The 15,323-nt window shown below is 48.1% G+C and overlaps 5 protein-coding genes across 5 annotated transcripts; 2 read left to right on the forward strand and 3 right to left on the reverse strand.

The window, feature by feature from the left end:
• Positions 1-685: 685 nt before the first annotated feature.
• N7455_010109 (uncharacterized protein) lies at positions 686-1,626 on the forward strand (the record flags this gene model as incomplete). The annotated part of the gene is made up of 6 exons (XM_040954192.2): positions 686-707; positions 761-819; positions 876-942; positions 1,002-1,207; positions 1,260-1,522; positions 1,590-1,626. 6 exons carry the CDS (start codon positions 686-688, stop codon positions 1,624-1,626), a joined length of 654 nt encoding a protein of 217 aa, XP_040815564.1.
• A 749-nt stretch (positions 1,627-2,375) lies between these two features.
• N7455_010110 (integrase zinc binding domain-containing protein) lies at positions 2,376-3,874 on the reverse strand (the record flags this gene model as incomplete). The annotated part of the gene is made up of 5 exons (XM_040954257.2): positions 2,376-2,823; positions 2,904-3,043; positions 3,112-3,157; positions 3,208-3,330; positions 3,387-3,874. The coding sequence occupies 5 exons, from the start codon at positions 3,872-3,874 to the stop codon at positions 2,376-2,378; spliced, it is 1,245 nt and encodes a 414-aa protein (XP_040815553.2).
• A 2,118-nt stretch (positions 3,875-5,992) lies between these two features.
• On the reverse strand, positions 5,993-8,956 carry N7455_010111 (putative cytokinesis regulator (Byr4); the record flags this gene model as incomplete). Its single annotated transcript, XM_040954117.2, has 2 exons — positions 5,993-6,513; positions 6,583-8,956. 2 exons carry the CDS (start codon positions 8,954-8,956, stop codon positions 5,993-5,995), a joined length of 2,895 nt encoding a protein of 964 aa, XP_040815424.2.
• A 1,161-nt stretch (positions 8,957-10,117) lies between these two features.
• N7455_010112 (uncharacterized protein) lies at positions 10,118-11,389 on the forward strand (the record flags this gene model as incomplete). Its single annotated transcript, XM_040954002.2, has 4 exons — positions 10,118-10,274; positions 10,326-10,543; positions 10,607-10,913; positions 10,968-11,389. 4 exons carry the CDS (start codon positions 10,118-10,120, stop codon positions 11,387-11,389), a joined length of 1,104 nt encoding a protein of 367 aa, XP_040815422.2.
• Positions 11,390-12,031: 642 nt separating this feature from the next.
• Positions 12,032-14,596, reverse strand: N7455_010113 (putative NADH-ubiquinone oxidoreductase, subunit G; the record flags this gene model as incomplete). Its single annotated transcript, XM_040954233.2, has 7 exons — positions 12,032-12,134; positions 12,196-14,077; positions 14,142-14,164; positions 14,224-14,238; positions 14,291-14,342; positions 14,399-14,422; positions 14,485-14,596. 7 exons carry the CDS (start codon positions 14,594-14,596, stop codon positions 12,032-12,034), a joined length of 2,211 nt encoding a protein of 736 aa, XP_040815393.2.
• Positions 14,597-15,323: the final 727 nt, after the last annotated feature.

Below are 15,323 nucleotides of genomic sequence, written 5' to 3' on the forward strand. Positions count from 1 at the left end.
GTTTTTCTTCCAAGGTTGTATCAATATGATGACTTGACGATATTACACATTTTGGGGCTCGTATAAAAAAAAAAAGAAAAAGAAAATATTGTGCTTGTAGTTATATTAAGTACATAGAAAGTACATATGTAGATACATCTCCAGGATCGAATCCGATCGATCCACACATAGATGCATAGAAGAAATACAAGTACTCCGTATCGAGAGTTATACATACCCAAGATTTAATGCAAGGTACCTCTATTGCAGGTACAGTAATACTCTACTTCCAGTCAAGTACAGGTGTATTTTCAGGCGTAGAATCCCTGTATTCGGTACTTTGCAAAAAATATACATTTGGGTTAAACATTCTCTCCTCCCCATTAGTCCGTATTAATATATACAATTTAAAGTATTATTGGTATTATCCTATATGGTACATACATGTCATATACATATGTATGTATCTCTGTAATGTACTACAATGTACTCCGCGTACCTGATCTGCAAGTAATTTAAGTTCCCCTTCCATTTTTTTGCCTTCGTGTCAACAACTCAGCTATTTTGGTGGAAACTCCTACCAATTCTCAAACTTGTCTCCTCTCCTCCCCTTCCTTTCTCTCTCTTCTCCTTCTCTATCTCTCTCTCGCTCTCTCCTAGCTTAAGTCACTCTTCATATTGCTAACTGAGATCCGTCTCCGGCATAATGAATATCTTCAGGTTATTAGGTATGACATAAAACCAATGGAAACCAACGCGATATACTAACGCCCAATCGCAGCCGACTTCTCCCATCTTGCGTCGATCTTCATGCTTCTGCAGAAGATGAAGACGTCAAGCGTATGTTCTCCTCCCCATAAAGCCACATAGGACATCCAATTAATAGCGGATCGCAGAGTTGTTCCGGGTTATCGTTCAAATCGCAGGTGTTATACCTTCTCGTCTTTGTCACTCGGTATCTCGGTAGGCCTCCACGTTACTGTCAGCATTATGTTCATCACAATCGCTCATGCGACTTCTAGATCTTTTCTGGACGTTCACCGACTCCCTGTACCTCACCACGTTCAAGCTTCTGTTTATCGGTTCCTCGGCCTACGTCATCTACCTCATGCTCAATGACTACAAACCCACACATGATCCCAACATCGATACATTCAAGGTTCAATACCTCCTCGGAATTAGCGCGGTGCTCGCGATTCTCTTTCCACGCGATTATCGCATCTCCGAGGTTGGCTGCATCCTGTCTATGGTGTGGAAACAACCGGACTAACGTCATGTAGATACTCTGGACCTTTTCCATCTGGTTGGAGTCGGTTGCTATATTGCCACAACTATTCATGCTGCAACGAACCGGGGAGGCAGACACCATCACCACCCACTATCTGTTTGCTTTGGGACTCTATAGGGCACTCTACATCCCGAACTGGGTCTTCCGCTATTTCACCGAAGCCTCCTTCCAACGTTCCTTCCAGCCTGTGACCATTATTGCCGGCATCATTCAAACGTTGCTTTACTCTGATTTCTTTTACATTTACTACAACAAGTAAGCCCGATTGGCTCCCCTCCCCCACATGGTGTGGACACTGACTTTCGCGCTTTGTTCTTCCCAGGGTTCTGAAGGGCAAGAAGTTCTCGCTTCCTGTTTAGAACCCTTTCCTTTTTGAATGAGTTGAGGAATTGATGATATCTTCATTCTTCTCAAGTTTCCGAGATGGAATTTTGAATCCGATCCACTCGTTCCTTTTATGTTTTCCTGGAACACTGCGATCGCCTATCTCACAAGCACCGAGTGCCTTGAACCCGTGCAACACTCCCCCTCCTCTCTAGCCCCGACACTGGGAGTTGCTATGAATTAATGTTTTCATGTCGCCAATCTGTATGCATTTTGGAATGGTCACATGAGGCTCAAATCAACCCTGAATTGACTACCAAATGTCGAATATCGAATACGACCATGGACTATGTGCATATCTGATTGTTGTATTCTATGTTTCTGACCAGAGAAGGGAAATTCTCTCGTCAAAGCTTCTGTACTTTTGGGTCATTGGTGTCTACCATTCAAATGTAGCCTATGTTGTATAATGCAAGATTCAAGATTCAATTGTTCAAAGTATCCTTTGTTTTCGTTTTTCATATTCCTATTTTTATTCGAATGTCTCCCCTTCGATTCACTGTTGGGATCCCTTGTCTCTTCGTACACTCAAAGCCCCGTGTAACGGATCGGAACCGACCTCTCACCCTGTTCGTGTATGCTACCCCATTCAGACCTGTGGTTGACAAGGAAGCATAAGATGATCTAGAGGCTCCTAGTAAGGTATACTTTTGGGGAGCACATCATTAGTGCGCTCCGATAATATCAAAAAGCAACATCCACACAAGTCGACCAGAAAAGATAATCAAAACTCTCGTTGAGGCGCAGCCCCATGCGTCGGGACATATCCCGTTGTATAACTCAATTGGGATGGAGGGATAGATAAATCGGTGGAGAAGGGATCCAAAGTGCCAGCAATTGAGTGTGAAAGATTCCCCATAGGACCTTGGAACGACCGAACTCCGTTGCCTAGATTCGAGCGACCTTGCACATTTTGATGACCATCCATCCACCCACCGTGGCCGTGTAGATGACCAAAATAATCCGCTTGCGTCCTGTCAAGGGGGATTTGACCAGCAAACGTCGACTCTCGTCGCGAAATTGGCGGCGACGGCAGTTTGGGGGATCGAGAGATCATCTCCAGTCTAGGGGAGCTTCTTCGTGAATTGGGTGGTGTCAGGCGTGATCCCCCACGGCGCACCTGGCAAGTTGGACAGATCTTGACGAAGCGGGAGATCAATTCTTTAGGAACCCTAATGATATGGTCAGTAGCTGTGGGTCAGACACTTCATTTACATATATATATATATCTAACAGGCTCGGATTTACCCACCATGAATAGATCCGCCGGACCTGAGCAGATGTCTTGTCTCGGCCACCATGCTGGCATTGCTGATGGGCCTTGGTGAGGATTTTGAACAATTTTTCCCGAATTGCAACCGGCTTCCCCTCGTGACAGATCATCTTCCTATGCTTTATATCGCAACAAAGTACTCCATCAGCATTGGTTAATCATGCCCGTTGGGACAAGCGAGACTTACATCCGATCCCACAGCTTGGAGCTTGAACATCTTTTTAACCCAAAACCTGTTTGATTTAGTAAGGTAGGCGATTGATTGAATTAGAGATATTCATACCGAAATTGAGCCGACTCCACCGCCGTGTCTTTGGGGTCAATCAACACAGTTCTGATGTTACGTGCTCTTTTGGCATAGATCAGCGCTTTATCTTGCTTCTTGATGGATAGGTCCTCAACGTAGCTGGAATGATGAGAAGTCAGCCTTAAGTCTAGCATGGTATGTCACGGATCACTCACTTCTGCATCAGTTGGTCAAACTCCTTTACATCAGGGAAGCCGCTAAGTGCGGGGACTACAGCCTCTGACAGCAATGTAGCCTCGTTGTGAGACTCCTGGCTTTCAATCTCTGTTTCACCCAGCTGGTCGCGGGGTAGGTACCTTGGCCCCTGAAGGTAGCGCGATTGGGACATGAACTGTGGGGGATGGTGTAGCCTAGGGTCATCCGGTGTTGTCATCGATGGAATCGAATGTTCCGACGTGTATTGCAAATGCTGCAGCCCTGGAGACAGACTCGACTGTGGGCCATAGGGCTGCCCAAACTGAGACCCGTATGGGTTGAAGGAATGCTGGGAGAAATGATATGAACCAGATCCATGTGCGTTGAAATCATGGCTCTCTTGCTTGAAGTCATGACTCTCCGGTTGACCGTACGAGCCAGGCACTGCCATTTGGTGATTCATGAGATACGCATCATTCCCTTCGTTGCGCCTTGCAAAGCTGCTCATAATTGATGCCTTGCTGAGTTGGAATGTCAATTGATTATTGTTCACCTCACGTCAATCTGTCCCAAACAGATAGAAGAAGAAGAAGAAGAAGAAGAAGAAGAAGAAGAGGGGAACAAAGATATACGGGAAAAAAACAAAGGAGATCAGTATACAGCGAGTCTCCGAGGATGGTGATGACAATGATAGTGAAACGAAGACTGAGCTAACTCGTTTGCATATAATCGAGGAAAAATTGCCACAGTACCCTAGTACACCACAGCAGGTATCACAAAAAGAATTGAACTGTGTCTAGAAAGACCACAGCGCGAAGGTGAAATATAGAAGGAGAGAAAGAGGAATAATTCACAGAAAGGCCATCAGGAAACGGGGTAACAACTCTATTAAAAAGATCCCAATGGAACAAACAGTGCAGGACTGACATGGCTGATGCCCAAGATGAAGTGCACGAGACCATGTCGCGACAGAGATAGTGGACAGAGACAACAGAGGGCATCCCTGGAAGAGGAACAGCAAGTATTCCACAGAGAAAAAAGAAATGATGGAGCCAGGCGAGTCGAACAGAGCTCTGTAAGGTACGGAAGCATAGGTATTACCAAAGCCTGCAGGGAAGATAACGGCATGGGTTTAACGAAAAAAGAAAGGAAAAGCAGCAAGAAAGGACTGGGGTTCGTGGTTAATTCTTTCCGACTCGCCGAAGGTATCGAAAAAGTGGAAGCAGGCTGATACGACAGCGCACAGAAGCAATGGTGATACGGAATCCTGCCTTTCGATGCCCTGAGGTTCAATCAGCGCCACCATTCTGCCTCAAGAAGCCACGTTGAGGGTATGGGAGTGGACAGACTATTCAAGGCACCCTATCGGAGAGGGGAAACCATTTGGCTCTCTTGATTTGACCGAAGTACCCCGTACAGCAAGTACAGCGGGGGGCGAAATCATCTCCCCGAATTTTCCTATACTTAGAATTGCGGAACAACTCTACTCCCGTATAGGATCTTCCCGACTCGAATCAGAAAAGGGGGAAACTCTTTGTCTGCACGTTTGCTTCATCAAACAAAGTCGGCAGGAGATTCCCCCGGGGCCAAAAAAAAAAAGAAAAAGAAAAAGAAAAAGGGATTTGTCCATGCAAGTAGCCGTGCAAATTGGTAAGGAACATGGATTGGGAATTCTCTCTAGGAAGTTCTGCATCCCTCGAAGCTTCTCCCCGTTGGGTTCATCCGGTGAGAAGAGGGGGTAGAAAGAGAGCGCGGGGAAGAAAAGTGGGAGAGAGAGAAGGGACTCGTAGGGTGTACATCGATGTACGAACAACTGCTCTGGGGGGCAATTGAGATGAATTCCCTCGAGATTTGAAGTCTTCTAGGGGTTATCCCTGTCATGTCAATGTTGTACTGTGTCTGAACCATGTTTGTCCCACCGGATTTAATTTGGGAAATTTTATATTTTGGGGCACTGCAAGTGAGCATCCGAGAAGATGTTTGATTTGACGTGGCATTTACTGCCAAGGGGACTTTTGCGAAGGAAAAGAAAAGAAGTGCAGAAGTGGAAGTGCAGGAAGTACAAGTGTACCGGGGGGCGCGACGACAGGATGACATACGTTTGGTTGAAAAGGTGAGACACATCGGACATTCTTCATCGGACCCTCGCAGACAGTCCAAAACATATCTGGTGTTACGATGCTGCTTTCCGATTTCTTTTTCTTTTCTTTTTGGTAGGGGGTTTCTGTCGAGTCAATATTCTCTAGATCTATACTAGTATAGTATATAAACTGTTCAAAAAGCAGGACAATGCCCCTCCCCCCGAAAACAAAACATATTAAACTGTATGTACTCAAGACAAAAGATATAGTTACATAGCATTCTGCCCCCTTGGTCAGATATGCTTGAAAAAAAAGAAAAAGAAAAGAAGAGAACCATAAATTCATGACATCGGCCGAATCATCAGGGCCAATGGGGGTCTTCACGTCGTAAGTTCGTGTATGGGCTTTGGGCTTTGGGTTAGTACATGTACATGCAGGTCAAAAAAACAAGAAGGCGACCTCTGTCCGGGAAAAAAAAAAAGAAAAAAGAAAAAGAAAAAGAAAAAGAAAAAGAAAAAGCTGATGCAGACGTCAAATCTGGCATTCTATGCTGATCCCCGGTCAAAGGCCACTAAATCGCGGATGATCCATTTCCAATGATTTTCATGATCGCCTCGATCGAATACCCATTTGTCAACCTTGCGTCTCCACTTGTCTTCTTCCGCCCGCTGCCGTCGAATGAATTCTGGGCCGACATCGAATTCTTCGGTCATAGGCCCTTCATCGGAGGATTCACCGGCACTTGCATCATCCCCAACTGCTGGGAATTGGTCCTCAATCACTCCAGAATTTCGTCCATGGATGGTGCTGATTTTGTCATCCAAGTCGTCTAGACCGGCAAACACGTCGTCTTCCTCGGCACCTCCAAGAGATGCTCGGAGCCAACACATACGATGTGGATCGAAGACCATCCCACCAACCGTTTGCACATTCTGCATCGCACCAACGTTGGTGATGAGAGCCGGTGCAGGTTTGGGTGATTTGGGAGTGGCATCAAATTCTTGAACCAAATTTTCGTTTCCTTCCCACCGGAAATTCGTTGGGTTGTAACGCATACCCCTCACAGCTGAAAACGGTTAATAACCCGGAGAAAGAATAAAATCATGTAAATAGAAAGATCGGAGATGTGGCTTACATTTGGCATCCTGCACCCCAGATCCCATGGGCTTGATCAAGTGCGGCTTGGATGTGGATTTGGAATTCGGTTTACCTTTCCGGCTTCTGATCGTTGCAGACGCCGGAGGAATCCTCGAGATTGGTTGGGACTTCCAGTTGGAGTTGAAGGTCGAAAGAGGATTCGGTTCACGGGCTTTCGAGTTAATAGCCATGGATGCAATGCGTTGTTCCCTTGCATTTCTAGATGCATTTGTATCTCGCGCAAACCTAGGGGTTGGACTGCGCAATTTGGAGGTTGATGGGGATGTTAAAGATGGAGTAGGGGATTCGTCATGTGGGGGATCAATCCGGCTCTGGCTGAGTCTGGCACGGACGGACCTTGGAGCACCTCGACCGGTGGGGGTTTTGACGAATTTGCTCTCGGCCAGGACCGATGTAGATAGGTCATCAAACGACTCCAACTCCGTTCCATCCCCGAAATTGCGTCGTTTAGCGGGTCGTGTGATGGTACGTTTGGTAGAACCGAGAGAGTCCGCGCTTGGGTCGCCAAACCCAGCACGAAATGGCTCATTGCGAGTTGGCCGGGAGAGTCGAGAGACTGTCCCCTGCGGACTAAGAAGTCCACCAGAGCTATCTGAATTTGTGCGGCGTGACGAGCGATACCCCTTCACGCTGGCATGGTGTGATTGGGATTCGGATACGCCAGCTGGCATAAATGGCACCTGTGGCCTGCGACCTAGCGACCTCGCATCAGTTGCAGGGAGATCCACCGGTGTTTTAGGTCTGGCAGAAGGAAGGCGGACTGGACGATCGGCTGGTGGTCGCTGGGAAGCGGTCATTGAAGGCGCCGAGCCTAGGCCACGAAGCGATGGCAGGGATCGCTTCGTCTTCAAACGCCTAACTGAAGGGTCACCCTGGGCAATGTCCCGGGAATTGCGAGACCCGAGAAGGCGTCGACCAGAGAGTGTAGGAGTCGGCGATGTCGGATTGGCCTTAGCAGCTGGGAGACTTGAGGTTGACGATTGAGACGAATGCCCTAGACGCGATTGAGATGTTCGGAATTTGGAAAGAGGCGCACCACTTTCTGACACGGTCTCAAGGTGGGTTGAATGGGTGCGATCATGACCAGACAAGCGTGGGATGCGAGTCCGTGGAGATCCTGCCGCACTGGTGAAGGTGAGTGTTGTTGCAGATCGACGAGTTGGGCTGGATGGCCGTTCTGTCTTGCACTTTATGTTGGGATTTAGAGCGGGTTTTCCAAAGGAGAAAGCCTTCTCATTGTCGATATCAATGCCAGAAAAGAAGTCATCAGCGTCAGAAGGAATATGATCCACCTGACTCTCTTCCGCTTCAACATTCTCAGCTTGGGCAGTCTGTCGCTTCTGCAGAGAAGCACTGAAATCAAGGGGACCATCGGGAATGACGATACCGTCGAGACCATCGTCTTCACTTTCTGCCGTGAGACAACTTGAAACGCTGGGGCTGGCGATGGAGATAGAGGAACTGGGAACTGAACGGCCATCCCTTGCAGTACCACCAACTCGTACGCCGATACTTCCTTCGGACCACTCAAGATCGAAGTCCTCCAAAGTGGGACTGGAAACGTAGAAATTTGCTTTTCGATGGGATAATTCGAGAGGTTGATGATTGGCGGGAAGTTCAAAATCCTGATTGAAGTCGTCATCTGCTTCTTGTTCAATATTGAAACCACTGCCAACATTGCCAATGTTTAATTTCTTCGGAGATCGTGGAGTTGGGGCTTTGAGGGTTGGGATATCTCGGGTTTCCAGACTGTCACTGTCATCTTGGAAGGTGTCAAATGGCCGCAAGGTAGATTGCAAACGCGTCGAGAATTCGTCGTCCCAAGATGGTGAGACCGTGGATTTCACTGGACTGGTAGCAGCGGAGCTCAAATTTCGAAGGGAGTCGGGAAACATTGTTTCCCGAGGAATTTTGAGCTGTAACAGGGTTTCAGGACCCGGGAGCTCAACGTCTTCTGACCAGTCATCAACAAAAGTTTGCTTAGTCTTTCGAGTTGACAAGCGCTTGATCGTGCCCCCAATAAGAGCCGACTTAGGGATATCTGGAGGAATGGGGATGCCCGCAGTCTTGGCCGAAGCAATAGCATCTTCTTTTGCAAATTCATCGTTGTCATAGAGCGGTACCTGCCAGTCTTCGTCCCCCGCATTAGAGTCAATATCTGAGCGAGCAGAACGTCGGGAGGAGATAGAATCTCGGTGCCCGGAGGGCCGAAATGACGAGTTTGTTATGGACCCCGCGCTGGATGCGGTGCGAAAGTGAATATCCTCGCTGAACTGCAAGTCGTCGTCATCATCCCAGCATTCAATCGGCTCGTCGGTACCCGGTCGTAGGTGGATTGGTAAAGATTCCATGATCGGCGAAGCGAATTGGTTGAAGGCGTACAGAGAACACGGAGGTCATGAGATGGTTACAGGCGTCCCAAAGTGGTTGTATTTAAGTGGCAGACTCAGTGCTTTGCGACACTGGTGAGGGTTCAGGGGGTGCGAACATGAGCGTCATTCCGTGTCGGTTGGTAGGGACGAAAGATAGGAGCGAGTGAGAAGCACGGTTTCACTGTTGATCGTAGCGTGACAAGTAAGCCCGGATATCGCAAGGCGGGTGGTTAGAGTAATCAGCTCAATAAAGGCCTTGCTCTAGAGTCGATTTCGCCGAATTAGACCAAGCGGGTTCACTAGACGACCTGATAAATGCCAGGTCCTCATCCATAAACATTCACTAGAAGAGGACACTTTAGCATTGGGCACCCCAAGACACTTGATTCCGACCGCTGATATTCGGGGAGAATTCAAGGAATCAAAAGAACTTGATTGCGAAGACGAAGAGGAGACAGGGGAAAAACGACGTCTCGGTTGTGGCTGGATCTCAGATTCCTCGTGGAGGAGAGGAAGAACGTGACAGGGGCCCCGTACTGGTAATGTATCTAGGTAATCAGTTTTCCTGGGATACTCAGTGGAGACTGCGTACTTCCAAGTGTGCATTATGTATGCTATACATGGCTATTACATGTAAGTAACAGAACCTTGTTGTCCACCCAGTACATGTATTTATATAGTACCGTTTGTATATAGTAGGTACCTACTATAGGTTCTGAGTGATATTGAAGAGCTGTGTAGATATATATCTACACATATATATAATATAACATAGGTATAACAATCATCTACAAGAGGTTTGTAGTTTCATACAGATGTAATAGCTAACTATGGTATTGATATGATATGTACTAGTATGGAGTGCATTTTCGCACCGTTTTAATACATACCCGGTATTAACTTTAACTACATAACAGTACTGTACCTCGTATGTTATATCCACTTGAGTTCTGTTGCCTTGGGATATGACTTGTGTTACCTACAATTGAAAATATACATGTAGGCAATTAATATCTCATTTCCCAATAGCAATACTCTCTCTCTCTCTCTCTCTCTCTCTCTCTCTCTCTCTCTCTTTTCTCTATAACCTTCATTCCCCCTTCTTCTCACCTGATCCCTACCCGAGTCTTCATTCCAAATATGCCATCTCCCGTTTCAACAGACCCTCGAATCTTGCGGTTTCCTAGATCTGACGAGACTGGGTCTTTTGTACTCGTCCATGTCTTATGTACCGGCCCTGCGCCGCTTGATCTGAGCTTAACAGCTACTGAGGGTGAATCGCCCTATGTTAGCACCGGTGGGTCGTCGCAGAGTGAACCTTAAGAAGTCATGAGCTCATGTCGCGCAGTGAAACAAACACGCCTGAAAGACCTTCAGGCAAAGAATTACCAAGGATCGAATGATGAATGGATTAAAACTGTGTCTCTCATTTTGGGACAATGTTCTGGCCCTCCCGATGAGCCGGATTGGGCCACCGGTCTTGAAGCTTCGGCCAGTATATCGGGTTCTGATGAAGACGACAAGGAAATTGTGATCACGATACGGAAGAGGGTGCAGACTATCACAGTTCGTGTTCCATGCCGCCAGATTATATGTATACATATGATATCCCTACTAACACTAATATAGCAACGCCTGGGTGCTTTTACCCTCAAGCAAGACGATGAACAGGCCGTCGAGCTTTTTGAATGGACAGGAATCACTGCAGCCAGAGCTCACGCGCTAGAGGAACAGGTATCCAGCCTGACTGGCCGTTATCGCCTTGCCGAAGACACTATACATAGGTTGAATGAACAGCTTGAGGAGCTGATGCATGCGAAAACCGAACATGAGAATCGACTGGTGGCCAATTTTGTGCAGGTCTTGAATGAGAAAAAGCTCAAAATCCGCAACCAGCAACGTCTTCTGGCATCAGCTACTGTGGATGCTACTAAAGGTAGTTGGCATAAACGGAGAAACCTGGATATCCTGACTGACTGAATATCGATAGTCTCTGAGATACAAGCTAGCATTCCCGAGGAGTCACACGGGACCGCTGGGAAGTTCCATTCGGCAAAGAGAAGTGCTCGGAAGATGAGCGACACAGATGACTCTGATGGGTTTGAACAAATGGACATTGATCCAATAAAGACTGATCGAGGTACCTTTAATAATCAAGACACCGATGACGAAGAGCCTTCGACCCCTCATCCTTTGGACGACGAACAAAACAATAGCACGACGGACGACGATTCGTCACAGGATGAATCTGCCCAGCTGAAGCTAGTCTCCCCAGCGAAAGATACCGCGCCACCTCAAAGAGATTTGCCATTTGCTAAAAGGACCGGTGGGCCTATCAAGGGGACTGCTCCAACCCAGCCCAGCGAAGATGCCGAAGAAACTGCGGGAGAGACGGATGATGATGAGCTCTAAACTGGCCACCCGGAATGAGGTGGATGAAGTAGCTCAACGGAGTGAGGCGCAGTTCTATCTTATGTGCGGAGGGGCGCCCGATCGACCTACGAGTTGGGAGTTCCTCTTGACTCCATAGGCCTGTATATTAGATATGTATATATCCAAGCAATGTTGACTCCTTCACCTTGCAATACACTCATAGATGGACCTCTCTCTGGGTTTGTCTTTCGTTCTTGCGTCCTGTTCTGTTCTTGTCGTTGGGATGTTCAGTTTTTCGCCGTCCTAAAGTTATTTTGTCCCAGTACGATCTCACTTCGTTTCTACTATAGGAAATGAATACTCAAGTATACTTTCCCTTTCGAAAGCTGCTACATACCACATTATGAAAGTAGCACAGATTCATCATCTCCGACGCCCATGGACTCGAAATTTTGGGGGTTCAGTCTTTTATGTACAAGGCAACCACTACCGATTAATCCCAGGCGACACCGGAGAATGGCGAAGAGGTCAACAGGAACCGGAAGGGTGTTCAAGATGATAGGGAAAAACACAGAGGATGGAAAGGAAACAGTACATCAAGAGGGAAATTTAAGATGTGGTACAATAAAAACGCCTGCAACCATTAGAGAAACACAGAATGAGGCCAGAATAGACCCCGATCTAGCCATACAAAGCCTGAGGAGACATTTCTCCTGCGGCCATGAAGTTGGTCTCAGGGTTTCCAGTGGCCTTGGCAGCGGAGGCGCGGGCCATGGTGGGCGAACTAAAGCAGAGTTAGCAATGCAAATAGATTAAGGTTAAAACCGATGGAATGGGGTATTCACCTTCTGGAGATAGCGTCAGTGAAGAAGAAGTCTTCGATCACCTTCTTGAAAGGAGCCCCTGTAGCTGGAGATCCCTTGTTCTGGTCCACCAGTTGGACCTTGCTCAACGAGCCAACCGAGGTCGGCTCAACAACGTCGTAGCGACGCATGACCGGGCTGATCTCCTCCATGCGGTCGCGAAGAGCCTCAATATCATCATAAGGAAGAGGAGCACCGAGGAATTCGCTAGTGGCACGGATGATCTTCCAGTCATCACGAGCTGCACCGGGGAGAGAAGTGGCAGCACGGGTAACTTGCACGCGGCCTTCTGTGTTGATGTATGTGCCTGACTTCTCGGTGTATGCAGCGCCGGGGAGAACGACATCAGCAAGTTGAGCACCGCGATCACCGTGGTGTCCCTGGTAGACGACAAAGGCATCCTTCGGGATCTCGCTTTGAGCAATCTCATCTGCACCCAAAAGCCACACCATCTTGGGGGTAGTCTGAGCAACCTGGGAGGATGGTGCAGAGAAGCCAACTTCATAGGCACCAGCCCGAGACGCCGCACGCTGGAGGACATTGTAGCCCTGCCACTCAGGGGTAATGAAGTTGCTTGCATTCTTCTCAACGAAACCACCGACAGCCTCGAAGATTGCCTTCGCATCGGGGTGCTCTGCAGCAGCGCTACCGACAATAATCATTGGCCGTTTGGCTCCAGCAAGCTTCTTGCCAAATTCTCCAGACAACGCGGATTTCAAGGAGGAGACATCAGCGCCCAAATGGTTCACCTCAAATGTGCTCTCAAACTCCTCACCGACAAGTCCAACCTCAAGATCAGATCTAATATACTGCTTGCGGATGCGAGCGTTTAGAACTGCGGCTTCGTGACGAGGGTTTGTTGCAACCAAGAGGATTGCATCTGCCTCTTCGATTCCATAGATCTTGGAATTGAACAGGTAGTTGGAACGGACGTCGATACCGTGAGCAATGGGGGCACCGCCTCCAGGTTGATCCAGGGCAAAGTTGTCAGAGCCAAGCTTGTTTGCCAGGTCCTTCATGGCAACGAGTGACTCAGTATCAACCAAGTGTCCAGCAACGGCCTTGAACTCATTGGCCTGTGGCTGTAGCTTCTGGTGAGCCGATGAGATCTCTGTGAGAGCCTGTTCCCAAGTGGCAGGAACGAATTTGCCCTCCCGGCGAATGAGCGGCGTTGTAAGCCGTTGGGTCTTCAACCCATCGCATGCGAACCGCGACTTGTCATTGATCCATTCCTCGTTAATATCGTCATTCAATCGTGGGACAACCCGCATCACTTCCAGGCCTCTGCTATCAATCCGGATGTTAGAGCCAAGCGCGTCAAGGACATCGATCGATTCGGTGTGCTTGAGCTCCCATGGACGTGCCCGGAAAGCATAAGGCTTCGAAGTTAGTGCACCGACAGGGCAGAGGTCAATGACATTGCCTGAGAGTTCTGAGTTGAGATTCTGCTCGAGGTAGGTTCCAATCTGCATGTCGTTTCCGCGACCGGCAGTTCCCAGTTCCGGGGCACCGGCGACATCGTTCATGAATCGGACACAACGAGTACAGTGAATGCATCGATTCATTGAGGTCTTGACCAGTGGTCCGATGTTCTTATCCTCCACGGCACGTTTTCCACCGGTTTCATGGAATCGACCCCGATCAGCACCGTAACGCATCGACTGGTCTTGGAGATCACACTCTCCTCCTTGGTCGCAGACAGGGCAATCGAGGGGATGGTTGGCGAGAAGGAACTCCATCACACCCTCTCTTGCCTTGTGAACCAGTGGTGAATTCGTCTTTACCACCATACCGGGTTGTACCGGCCAAGCACATGAGGCCACCGGCTTTGGGGCACGTTCGACTTCGACGAGACACATACGACCTATATTTTTGGTTAGTATACATGCATCAATGGCATGGGATGAGGGAGTATGGGTTGCACGTACAGTTTCCTGCAACCAAAAGTTTTCTTAAGGGACTGGCGTTAGCGAAAAAAAAAGAAGCAAGGTATCGACCAAAGGCACATACTCATGGTAACAATATCTAGTAAATGTTAGTACTGTAAGAAAATTGGATTCATGAAGTCTTGTCATACCTGGGAACCGTTGCGCCTGCCTGCTCACAGGCCTGGATAAGAGCCGAGCCAGCTTTGGGGAGAGGATGTGAGCGAAGGTTCAATGAGTAATCTCGAGGGAGTCTTTACCTTCTACTGACACCTTTTTGCCATCTAGAGAAACGAGCCATCAGTTATCGATCAATTTGGATGAACTAGACCAAGATGAGACTTACCAATGGTGAGTTCCACCTCGGCCGCGCGAGGGGCTGTCGTCGCGAAGGTCCGGGGGGTGACCTTAGGAACCCGGAGGGACCGGGCGGCCGCACGAAACAGCTGCGGCCGCATCATTGGAAGGAGAACAGAGATGTGAGGGTGGGGGATAAAGTGGAGGAGGGCGAGGGAGTGAGATCCTGGTGACGGTTGGGAGTTCAGAGAGCACTTTGCATCGGAATCTGCGGTTCTAAGGTTACATAATGGGAGTGCTGACCATCACCTTGCTGACTAAGAACAACGGTAAATGGGCTCACGGGGATTGGCTCGATTGACTCGGTTAGGCGGATAAACTTCCGCTCCGGGTTGCCTTAAAAGCCACCGTTTCTCCCCCCTGATTCTCCCTTTTCTTTCTTCAATTAAATTGTTTCAGGGCATCATTTATTGTAGGAGGCAGGCAATTTCCCTGTTCCTATTTCCTCTACAGCATGTCCCAAGAGCAGAATTGCACCGTAGCTGGAGCTGTCAAGGGTTCGCCTAATTATGACTTTGTTCCTTACCAACGGTAGCTACATATATTGTAATGAATGATTTTATATATATTTTTCCAATACAATCCTTCTATTAATCCTATTACATTCTGGGATTTACCCATAATTTTGTTGGATCACTTCTATTAAAATTTCGGGTGGCAATCTGGACTGGTGTATCCTATGTGCAACGAAAGTACTATATCTAGGGTGACTGGAAAGAATGCTCCGTGCGTCCTAGGCAGGATACACCACAACAAGAGAAAAGGATAGTAACGCAAAAGCTCTTCCGAGCAGCACATCGCTACCATGATATCATACACCGAACTAAT

The sequence above is a fragment of the Penicillium solitum genome (genome assembly GCF_028829755.1).
Source record: "Penicillium solitum strain IBT 25940 chromosome Unknown utg000008l_segment0_segment0, whole genome shotgun sequence".
Classification (NCBI taxonomy): domain Eukaryota; kingdom Fungi; phylum Ascomycota; class Eurotiomycetes; order Eurotiales; family Aspergillaceae; genus Penicillium; species Penicillium solitum.